The sequence below is a fragment of the Oratosquilla oratoria genome, chromosome 11, assembly GCF_046742065.1.
Source record: "Oratosquilla oratoria isolate Oo_2021 chromosome 11, ASM4674206v1, whole genome shotgun sequence".
Taxonomy (NCBI): domain Eukaryota; kingdom Metazoa; phylum Arthropoda; class Malacostraca; order Stomatopoda; family Squillidae; genus Oratosquilla; species Oratosquilla oratoria.
The window spans coordinates 51,594,580-51,606,893 of NC_134787.1; the positions used below are offsets into that span (position 1 = coordinate 51,594,580).

Consider the following 12,314-nt stretch of genomic DNA (forward strand, 5'->3'; position numbering starts at 1 on the left):
ATCAATTATTTATTTATCATTATTATTATCATTTTGCTAGTGCTTGCGCGGGAACACTTATACACATTTATCAACCACAATTTACTTTGATTCCAAGCCATCAACATCGAGAAAATTGAGGAGGCATATATGCAGACACTGATACGTGGTACAGCTAAGGACTCGAACTTCCGCTAGCACGTAACAAGTGACGGTGACTTAACCGATTGCGCTATCGCTGGCACCCATTCAGTGTTATACAAATATATATACATATATATATATATATATATATATATATATATATATGGAGAGAGAGAGAGAGAGAGAGAGAGAGAAACAGGGAAGGAGGACGACCTGGACTGTGTAACAAAGCCCGGAACGTGGGACTTCACGAGGTCGAGTGGGAGGAGGAACAAGGAACCCGAAGAGGGAACGGGCGGGGGTGGAGGCGGCGGCGGCCTTCCGATGGAGGAGTCGGGAGTGTCTGAGGAAGAGGGCTGTCAGCTGCGGATCGTGTCAACAATATAAAACAATACTGATTGCGGAAACAGAAGGAGGAAGAGGAGCAGGAGGAGGAGAAGGCGGAGGAGAGGAAGAGGAGAAGGTAGGAGGAGGACATAGGAGTAGGTAGGAGGAGGTAAGATGAGGAAGTAAAGGAGGACAAGGGAGAAGAGGGAGGAAGTAGAAGAAGGAAGGAGATAGGAGGAGAAGGAGGAGGAAGGAGGAGGAGGAACGAGGAGGAGGAAGGAGGAGGAGGAAGGAGTGTTAGGAGCAAAAATGGGGCAGAGGGAAAGGCAGTGGAGGAGAACCGAACAAAGAATAGACAGAAATTACGTGGGTAAAACGAGAAGTATACGTACGAAGAAGAGACAACGAAGAACAGGAGAAGAAAGAATGTAACCGGCGGGTCGGGGAAACGAGAGGGACCAATGAGAAATGGGGAAGAAGGACGATTAAGGGAGTATAAAGGTAAGGGAAGGGTAACTAAGAGATACATAGGAAAGAGGAAAGAGGAGAGAGTAAGGGAGAGGGGAGTGGAGAGAGCAAGGGGGGGAACTAAGAGAGGAGGTTAGAGAGGGGAAGGGTAAAGGTTTGGTGAAATGAAAGTCGGAGAGAAAGGTAGACGTGGAAGTACGAGGGGATAGGGAAAGAAGAAGAAGAAGAGGGGAGAAAATGAAAGGAGAAAGGAGGGTCACAGAAGGCAAAAGATACGAGAAAGTGAGGGGAAATTGAAAAGGGAAGGGGAGAGGGGAGATTGCAGGAAAGAGGGGAACAGGCAGGCGAGAAGGAAAGAGGGCAAGAGACGGAGAGGTAGGAAGAGGGAGACGAGAATGGAGAACACAAAGGGGGTAAACTGACATGAAACGGAGCGGATGTCGGGCAAGTGTCAGCAAGTAGTCAGGACTTGGCGACAGCCTCCTGAGGGGTGTCCACACACCCGCCGAAGTGAACAAGATGTCAACGACACGAGGAAGGCAGATAAGCCCCGCCCCCCTCCCCCCTCTGCTGACGTCACTGAGCAAATACGGTAAGGTTACAAGTTGGTCCGAAACTTGTTTGGGAAAGAAAAAGAGAAACAAGAAGAGGAGGGAGGAGGAAGAGGAGGAGGAGGAGGAGGAAAAGCTGAAGAAGTGAAGAAGAAGAGGAAGAAGCTGAAGAAGAAGAAGCTGCCGAAGAAGAGGCTGTTGAAGAAGAAGAAGCTGCTGATGAAGAAGGCGAAGAAGAAGAAGAAGAAGGCGAAGAAGAAGAAGGCGAAGAAGAAGAAGAAGGCGAAGAAGAAGAAGAAGAAGAAGAAGAAGAAGAAGAAGAAGACCGGCACGTCGCCTTCTCCGTCTACGTCGTCGTTGTCTTCGTCATCGTGACAGACGAAATGGAGTTGTCGTCCGTCTCGGAGCGGTGACGACGCGAGATACCAAGTGACAAAGTGACCTTGTCAGGACGTGATGTGCTTGACTGAAGGACGAAGAGGAGGAGGAGGAGGAGGAGGAAGAGGTGAAGGAGGAGTAGGTGGAGAAGGAAAAGAAAGAGAAGAGAAGGACGAGGTGCAACTGCGGAGAAGGAGCAGAAAGAGGAGGAGAACAGGAAGAACAGGCGTAGGCGAAGGAGAGGAGGAGGAAGCGGAAGAGGAGGAAAAAGAGGTATGAGGAGGAGGAGGAGGAAGAGGAAAAAGACGTATGAGGAAGAAGAGGAGGAAGAGGGAGGAAGAGGAAGAGGGAGGAGGAGGAAGAGGGAGGAGGAGGAAGATGAAGAGGAAGAAGTTGAGGAGGAGGAGGAGCATTAGGCTGATTATGATGTCTGCGTGTGTTGGAGGGAGGAGGAGGGAGAAGAACAGCTACGTGAGATCAAGGGGGGGAGAGGAAGACGATATAAGCAGGAAAGGGGATTGTGTTGGTGGTGGTGGGGGGGAGAGGGGGGAAGAGAATGAAGGCTCTTCACTTATGGAGGAGGGAGGGGATGGGAATGAGGGAGAGGAGCACAAAGTGAAAGAGGATACGAATGAGGAAGACGAGGCGAAGGAGGAAGAGGAGGCGAAGGAGGAAGAGGAGGAGGCGAAGGAAGAGGAGGCGAAGGAAGAGGAGGTTACGGCGGAGGATGAGGAAGAGGAAGAAGGGTACGAGGAAGAAGAGGGGGAGGAAGAAGAGGAGGCGAAGGAAGAAGGGGTTGCGGCGGAGGAAGATGAGGAATAGGAAGAAGAATAGGAAGAAGAGGAGGAGAAGAGGAGGAGGAAGAGGAGGCGAAGGAAGATGAGGAAGAGGAAGAAGAATAGGAGGAAGAGGAAGAGGAGGAGGAAGAGGTGGAGGAGAAGGAGGAAGAGGAGGAGGAGGAGAAAGACAAGGAGGAAGAGGAGGAAGAGGATGTCAGCATCACATGAATTTTGCATACAGCGTCTATCTCTCCGACGCCCATACACGGGAGCACACATACACACAAAACGCATGCAAGAATACATACATAAATGTTTACAGACAACCACGCGTGTGATGGCACTTCCGCAGACGTGTATACATTTGACCCAATGGATTTTATGAACAAGTTCTTCCAGAGTTTATTCATTTTTGTCAAAACTTTCCTCTTTACATCTCTCCCTCAAGCCTTCTCTTGTCATATTTAACCCAAGTTACTAAAACAGACAAATGAAGCTGATACACTTCAGCGTAGAAAGGCAAATTATACAATAATCTCCCAACATAAACATACCCTGTCCTCAGGGAGGGATCAGATTAAGTTAACACAATGGGACGAGTCGTTCTAATTGCTTTGCAGTAACACTACTGACGCGTTCGTTGTTCCCACGCAGTAGTAGTACCACGCTTGCCCCTCCTGGGTCAGATTCATTTGACCGAAAATGTCCACTCGACGTCACTCCGGTGTAGTCAGCTCTGTTTTGGTTTACGTCAAAAGACTTTCATCAGCTGAGGGGGACGGCACCCCGTCTGAGGGAGGTTCTTATAGATCGAGACCCACTTCAGAAACAGCAGGTCCCCCCCCCAAAAAAAAAGCAAAATACTTAAAAGAGAGATAGAGAGAAAAAGAGAGAGGGAGAGACAGAGAGAGAGAGAGAGAGTAGAAATGGAAAAATAGGCAAAACCACAGTAAGGGTAAACAAGCTGGGACAAAAAAAAATGGGGGGATAGAAGAATTAGGGGCGTGCGAAAGAGGAGGGGGGAGATTCGAAGGGATGAAGGAGTGGGGGCTAAGATGGCGCTGGGGTGAGTAAAGGAGAGGGGGCTGGGAAACGATGGGGAGAGGGGCGAGAAAGTGGCGGAGGATCGAAGAATGGGGAGATTAAGAGTGGGGGGAGTTCAGTGGGAGGAGATTAGGAGTGGGGGAGATCAGGAGTGGGGTAATGAGGCGTGGAGGGAGAAGATGCGAAAGAGGGAGGGAGATAGAGTCGAAGATGAGGGGGAATAGGAACGGGGGGGGAGAAGAGGGGAGAAGAGGGGAGAAGAGGGGAAAAGAGGGGAAACGCGAAAGGGTCGATGGGTTGAGAAAGTGGGGGGAAGAAGAGGTACACAAGATGGCTGGTATGGGGAGATTAAGGAAACGAAGGAGGTGATAATGGAAGTGGGGGGATACAGAAGAAGACGGGGGAGGTGGGAAGAGTGTGGGGGGAACTGGGGGGAAATGGGGGGAGGGTTGACGGGAGTGGCCGAAACCGGATCTCTCGGTGGTTACGGCACGGCAAAGGCACTGTGCCACAATGGTTCTGTAGGCACTGCGAGACGCCCAAGGTGGGCGGAACACGGCACGCCTTAACACCTTCCGTAGCGGGTAACGGCGTTCCTTTCTAGTTGTCGCCAGGGGATTTTATTCATCACCTGGGCACTTATCGGGAGGCAGAGAGAGAGAGTAGAGAGAGAGTGAGAAGAGAGAGGGGAGAGAGAGAGTGAGAAGAGAGAGGGGAGAGAGAGAAGAGAGAGGGTAGAGAGAGAGAGAGAGAGAGAGAGAGAGAGAGAGAGAGAGAGAGAGAGAGAGAGAGAGAGAGAGAGAGAGAGAGAGAGAGAGAGAGAGAGAGAGAGAGAGAGAGAGAGAGAGAGAGAGAGAGAGAGAGAGCGAGAGAGAGAGAGAGAGAGAGACATGCAATCAAGGCCAAGTCCCCAGAACGCACACAGGTATACAGGCACCGTCCATATACACACACAGACATACACACTATCAGGGTTTTCTCGTTTCCACTGCCTGCCAATCTTCCCAACCTGCGCGCCTACCTATCTGCCTACTTGGCCTTCCAACCCAATAACCTGCCTGCCTACCAACCTCTTACTTCACCTGGGCACCTGTCCTTTTGACTGCCATTCTCCCTTGCCTGCCTACTTGCCTTCCTGTCTGCCTGCCTGTTTGCCTGGCCTTTCTACAAAGACAACCTACCCCAATGCCTGTCTGCCTGCCTTCCTGTCTGTCTGCCTGACCTTCCGACAAAGACGGCCTACCCCAATGCCTGCCTGCCTTCCTACCTGCCTCTCCCTGTCTGGATGCTTTCTTCCCTACCTACTTCCTCGCTTGCCTGCCTGCTTGCCTGCCTGCTTGCCTGCCTGCCTGCCTGTCTCTACCCGTTTGGTTGCTTTCTTGCCACCCTGTCTGCCTGCATGTCTATCTGTCTGCCCTTTCCAGCTCTACCTTCCTACGTCCTTCCTTTCTTCCTTCCTTTCCTTCCCTCCCCTTCCTTTCCTCCCGTCACTTCCCAAAGGTAACAGAGACCAGGAGGTTCGAGGAAAGGGGCTGGTCAAGGCATGGAAGGTTGGGTCAGGTCAAACTGGGTCTGATCAAAATTAGACGTGTCCATTTCTGGTACAATTTCACGGCAATCGAGCAGTTTCGAGGAATGAAGAAAAAAAAAAAAAGACATTTTAATTTTGTCAAGGTAAAGTTACATTAAATGAGGTTGGCTAGTTTTAGAATGTCAGTCTCGAGAAAAAAAAATTAACGAGGAATTAAAATACGCACATTTCAAAATTTTCCAGCCAGTTTTAAGAGAAAGAGAGAGAGAGAGAGGTACAGAGAGAAGGGAGAGAGGGAAGAGAGAAAGGAGGAGAGAGGGAGAGATAGAGAACGAGCGAGCGAGAGGGAGGGGGGAGAGAAAGAGAGTGAGAGAGAGAGAGAGAAAGAGGTAGAGAGCGAGCGAGCGAGAGCGAGAGAGAGGGGAAAGAGAGAGATAAATAGCGAGAGACTTTATTACAATCGGGAAATTTGCTACCTGCCCGTCTTCCTCCGTCAGCGCCTTCTACAGGATTAAACTCTTACGGCCTCTACCGGTTCCTCTCATAAATACAAATTGCCTCTTTCTTCCCGCGAAGCACAGCTGCGATGATGCCGGAAGAGTTTTTGACCTGACCTGACCTGACCTGACCTGGCAGACGACCGGCGGGAATGGACTCATCAGCGATCGACGAGAGACCGCCTTCTGGAGAACCTCCATCCGTCTCTTCCGAGAGAGAGAGAGAGAGAGAGAGAGAAAGCTTAATCCTCCCCCCCCAAAGAAAAATAAAGTGGTGGAGGAGAGAGTCCTGTTAATGAGTCTGGGGGGCTCATTAACCATTCGCTTTGAATCAGAGGCCAAGCCCGGACCCGTGGCTTCCATCAAAGGGCCCCGTCCCCGAAGTCACTGACGCTCACGAACTGTGACCTTCAAATGATGCGGCGCACACCACGAGGCCCTTAACACCCCTAAACTTCTACCTGCCACCAGGCGATTTTGTTACTCGACTGAGGGGAACTCAAAGCACTCGACCTTCTCCCCCGGCTGCGTCCACCTCCTCGCAACCTCCATGGCACCTCCTCCCTCATACTTCGCTCAGGCAACCTGTATTTCCCCCCGATTTTCAATAACCTTGTCTCAGGCCTCGCACCTTGTGCTGACACCTCCTCACTTATATATCACTGCACAAGATTCGCAATATTCTGAGCTGAGGGAGAGCTCCACCTCCCCACCTCTTCTCCCCCTCCCCTCCCACCCACCCCGCAACCTATACGGGGTCAGCAACCTCGCCAGCTTCGTGCAACATGGCGGCTCCCCCGAATGAAACCTTTGAACAGACGCAACCTTTGCAGTTTCCTCGCTTTTGCAAACACTGGAACCTCCATTCCCTTCCTCACCCTTTCATCCTCGACACCCCCATCCCCTCACCCACCCCTTCCTCCATTCACCTCCATCCACCCTACTTCCTCTCCTCACCCCCATCCATCTCATTCCTCTCCTCACCCCCATCAACCCCATTCTTCTCCTCATCCCGTCAACCCAATTCCTCTCCTCACCCCCATCCACCCCTTCCTCTCCTCACCCGTATCCAGACCATTCCTCTCCTCACCCTCACCCACCCCCTCCCTCTCCTCACCCCTATCCACCCCTTCCTCTCACCCGTATCCACACCATTCCTCTCCTCACCCCCATCCACCCCCTCCCTCTCCTCACACCTATCCACCCCTTCCTCTCCTCACCCCTATCCACACCATTCCTCTCACCACCCCGTCCACCCCCTCCCTCTCCCCATCCCCATCCGTCCCTTTCCTCTCCTCACCCTCACCCACCCCCTCCCACTCCATTCACCCTCTCGCACAGAGTGAGAGACAGAAAACGTGAATCGGGGATGTGGCTTGGTTGTTTGAACCAGCAGGTCCTCCAGTCAGGAAGTGTCTGCACACACACGTCAGTGCCACGTGCGAGGACACAAAATACAAATATCATACGAACAAAACATTTCGGCACACTCATCTCGCCGTCACGACAAAGCCATCACCACCCAAACCTAACCCCTTCCCAAGTGAACTGTCCTGTTCTTATGTCGATTCTGACCAGTCCCTGTGCTTGTCGGACCTCAGAACGGGGATGCCTATTCTCGACGTGACGTGACGCAACACCCGTTCACGTGACACGTCACGCGCTCTCTTCAGGGGAGAGACAACCGGGACTGTTCCCAGGCAGATTGATGTTGCACACACATACACACACGAAAACATGTCCAGCGATTCCGCGCGGCGCCAGCCTTTGTCTACCTCTCTCTCCCTCTCTACCCTCTCTCTCTCATTCGCTTACTCTCCTCTCTCTCTACCCTCTCTTCTCTCTCTCTACCCTTTCTCTTCTCTCTCTCTACCCCTTTTCTTCTCTCTCTCCTCTCTCTCGTTTCCCGGATGACACTCAAATGGAATCCCGACTCATCCTCATCCCGGCCGGATATGTGATATCCATTGTCAGCATATTCGTCCTTTCGGTACACCGTCATTCTCTATCAGTTTCATGTAGGCATAAAAAACAATGGCATCTTCATAATTCATAAATATATAAGTAAATAAATAAAGGTACATAAACAAAATAATAATGTAAATAAAGATACACATATGAAAGAACAGAAATAAAAAAGATACACAAGTAACAAATAGAAAGTACAAAAATGTATAAATGAATAAATAAACGAATTAAATAAAGATACGAATAAACAATACAAACAACACAAACAAATAGAAAATACCCGCGCGGGCTCCATGATATTGGCTTCCGCTCGTAACTCACAGGGGGAGCGACGATCACCCTACCGGACCAGAGGGGACCGGGGGGGGGGAGAGGGAGAGAGAGAGAGAGAGAGAGAGAGAGAGAGAGAGAGAGAGAGAGAGAGAGAGAGAGACACGCAACCCCGGTACATTGCGTTACTGCGGAGCAAAGGGTATTCACTATCTGGTACCGGGCTTCGGCCTCTGCCTATCGTATACACAGGAAATCACTTTCTTCCTTATGGAAACTGCCTTCCCCGGGAGGCCCTTAACTCAGACCGAAGTCATCACAGAGGTCCATATATGGGCACGGCTTGCCAAGGCAAATGGCAATCACTAGATGGTGCAGGAGATCGAACTGGAAGTTTGTACTCCAGAGCTGTGATGAAGCCTACCATGCCACAACTGCGTTTAAGCAGAACACAATATCATTTGTGGTTCAAAGAAATGAAAATTCTTACCAGAAGAGAAGGCGAATTATTCTCGTAAGCCTTACTCTGTCAGTTGTGGGAAAAGGGTCTTGCAGCTCGCTAGCAAGTCTCCAAAGCTCAACTTCATCTTACCTGCAAGAGAAACAAAAGAGATGAGAACTTAGTATCGAAGTTAACCTAGCCTCTCACCCCCCCCCAAAAAAAAAAAAAAAAAAAAAAAAAAAATCATACAAACTCTCGAACTCTGCGTTGGGAGAAATATCCCACAACTAATAACACAAGTTCGGCCAACTTTGCCCCAAGCAGACGCCGCGAGCTTCTGCAAATCATGAAGTCAAAATTTCATGCGCGCGCACGCACGCATACATATGCGAATGCGCGTTCATGCAACTACGTACATACACACACACACACACACACACACACACACACACACACACACACACACACACACACACACACACACACTCTGGTACTGTCGGGATCTTAAGCGTTTATTTATTCAGTGGTTTTAGATATGTACATATATTTTCTGTCTCTGAGCAGGTTATAATTTTCTCACCGAAAGAAAAACACATCAATCACTAAAACAGAGAAACATATACCACATATTTATCAACAAACGTTTTACAGTAAAATCAGTGGTTGGTTTCTCTCTCTCTCTCTCTCTTTCTCTCTCTCTAAAAAAAAAAGGGGAGGGGAACTAAACAAACTCGAAACTCTTTTAGTCCCAAGTGTAATGCCCCAGAAGACCATGAACTGCCCCTCTCCCACGTCCCCCCTCCCCTTCCCCCCTCCTCGGACGTCACGTTCAGGTTTCCAGGACCGTCACGGCCGAGGCCAAACTTGGGTCCTCCTTCACCATTAACGTCAGCTTCCTCGACCTCGTTCGAGAACCACGTCCTTCTGCTACCAACAAATTACCCACCCAATCCACTTTACACACACACACATACTCTCGGTGGCGCATTTGGTAGAGTTCCCGCCCGCCACTACGGCGGGGAGTTGGGTGTGTGTGTGCGTGTAAGGTCACAGAATTACCCATAGGTTCATATACGAGCTCTGAGCTCTCTTCCGGGAGGGTAATAACTGTCGATCACGAACCCAACACGTGATCCAAGGCCATGGTGAATCAATCACACACACACACACACAAACATTGCTCGACTTCGGATCGTTCTCTGTATTGGGAATCGAAAACCCGGAAACCCCCCAATATCCGGAATGAAAAGACTAGAGGATGTGTTTCTAGTGTCCGGAACTTTCTAGATTTCGGCAACTTTCCGTTCTGAATACCTGAAGTGTTTAAATTTACATATTCCCAATAGAAAGAACTTTTCGTACGTGCAAAACAAGAAGACCTCTTATTTTCAACTGCGAGATATTTCCATTATTTTCATAACATCAACCTTGTGCAGTGTGACAAAAGTTTTGTCGCCACGTTTTTTAATTATGTTTTACGTTAAAATGGATTTTTGTAAACGATATTGGTGCAAAAGCATAAAGTGAGGAACACCAAGCAAGGGGCAACAGACTTTTGTCTACATCTGTACATCAACGGAGTCAAACATTCGATACTTAAGATGCAAGATGTACCAGATTGCAGGCATCACAGTGAACTGTAAATTATTCATAAAATGATCATATATAAACGAAAAAATGAAAAGACCTGGCTAGTATGAATAGATTAAGTCATGCATGCTCCAAAACACACTCAGAGCAACTCCAAAATACACTCGGAGCAACTCCAAAACACACTCAGAGCAACTCCAAAGCACACTCAGAGCAACTCCAAAGCACACTCAGAGCAACTCCAAAGCACACTCAGAGCAACTCCAAAATAACACTTACAGCAACAATAAAACACTCGGTGTACCTCCAAAACACACACGGTGCAACTCCAAAATAACCCTTAGAGCAACAATAAAACACTCAAAGCAACTCCAAAACACACTCGGAGAAACTCCAAAGCGTACTCAGGGCAACTCTTAAAATCCCATCATCCAATCCCGCGTCCTATTTCTCCATTACAACTATAACCTTCCCTATGACCCCCTCCCGATGACCCCCCCCTCAACACCCCGCCGTTTACCTGAAGAAGAACGAGATGTACGACGCATGAGCAGGAGCCCTTGGTGACCCCGTTCTTGTGGTTATTGTTCGCCGAAGACTGCGTCTGCTGAAGAAGTCGCCGAAGAAGTATCTCCAGAGAACTAGTGTTGTTGCCGCCACCTCCTCCTCCACCAATCCTTCCACCCCCTGTCGACGGAGAAATATTCTGCAGGGGATATGCTCCTCCTCCCCCCTGGGCGCACACCGCCTCCAGGAGACTGAGTAAGGAAGACTCCCAGTTGATGGGCGAGTTCGAGGATGAGGTCGGAGTGGTGGAGGAGGAGCGCGGGGAAGTCGCGGTGGAGTAGAGGTTGTTGTTATTGTTATTGTTGTTGTTGTTCAAGCTGTTGTTGTTGATGGTGGAGGAGGGGGGGGAGGAGATGGTGTAAGGGGGATCTCGGCCTCTAAGCCTTGCCAAGCCCAGCATAGGGAGGTGCTACATGCTGGCCGCCTGGTGCAAATCGAAACCTCAGACACCAGCGACAACACCAACAAGGCCAACGGGTCTTCTCCCGCCGAGTCTCTTGGAATGTGACCTTGAGGGCGCAACGATCGGCCGTTAGTGGCGCCACAAAAATATATATAAAAAAAAAGTAAATATACGTTACGCTAAGCGTGGTGATATCAAGACTACCTCTACCTCCCCTGGCAGTGTTCCTTCTTCTTCCTTCACTCTAGAAGGAAGCGAAATTCCTCATTTCCTTTCCTCTCCCTCTTCACCGCCGAATAACGTCCAACACATTCTTTCACGCATAAGGGAGCATAATATATCATCTGAAGAGGCTCTCCCCGCCGCATCCGACGGCCCGTGGTAAACTTTCCACCTTCGACAGACAATCCATTTGCAGCTGAATGGGGGCCGCAGACAGCTGCCTGCCTCTTCCGAACCCCGGGGTACAGCTGCTGTATCGCCGGTCCGAACCCTCTCCACACTTTGCAGCTGAAATTTCTGAAAACGGAAAGAAAAGCTGCACATCCCAACCGGCTGCACACGCCAGCTTCACAAGCCCATCAGTTTCACACATGACAGCTGCACACACGTGACAGCTGCATACACGTAACAGCTGCACACATTTAACACCTGTATCGCTGACAGGTATCTCCCCTGCCCCACCTCTTCGCATATAAATGCAGAGGTAATACCCAGGCTGGATGGAATGTTTTCAAAATTACATGACCGTTAAATCCGTTGAATGGGAACGTAAGAAGACTGCAAGTCACAAAAAAGTGGACGAGCATTCAAAATTCATTTGGCAACGTTGTGAGGCCTCGTTATAAAAATATATATTTAATAAGGATATCACGTATACAACATGTGATAAAAATCGATGCTCTCAAATAAAAATACTGCTCACATTCAGACAAAAGTTTTCAGAAAATTGTAAAAAAAAAAAAAAAAATCGAAAAATATATACTAGCTTTCTAAAGTGCTAAAAAACGCATTGTGCATCATATAAAACCTTACATATTTTGTAAACACTTTCATGTTCTATATGAAAATTAAATATTATTGTATAAAAAATCTATACCCGGATGACGCACCTCCCCCAAATATATATATATATATATATATATATATATATATATATATATATATATATATATATATATATATATATAGACACACAAATCAACCACAATTCACTTTCATTCTAAGCCATCAACATCGAGAAACTCGAGGAGGCATACGTGCAGAAACTTATACCTAGTACAGCTAAGGTCTCGAACCTCCGCTAGATGTACCACGTATCAATTTCTTCATGTATGCCTCCTCGAGTTTCTCGATGTTGATGACTTAGAATTAAA

At 48.8% G+C, this 12,314-nt stretch overlaps 1 protein-coding gene across 7 annotated transcripts in view; it reads right to left on the bottom strand.

The window, feature by feature from the left end:
• Positions 1 to 11,397, bottom strand: part of Liprin-alpha (PTPRF interacting protein alpha) — a 395,115-nt gene extending 383,718 nt beyond the window's left edge. For 3 of the 7 annotated variants that reach the window (XM_076192877.1, XM_076192876.1, XM_076192878.1), the window contains exon 1: positions 10,489 to 11,396. In XM_076192877.1, the coding sequence (XP_076048992.1) occupies positions 10,489 to 10,935 (447 nt within the window). In that variant the 5' untranslated portion in view covers positions 10,936 to 11,396. Of the gene's footprint in view, positions 1 to 10,488 lie in introns of all 7 variants that reach the window. The other 4 variants (XM_076192875.1, XM_076192874.1, XM_076192879.1 and 1 more) reach the window with 3 other exon arrangements.
• Between the last annotated feature and the right edge of the window lie 917 nt (positions 11,398 to 12,314).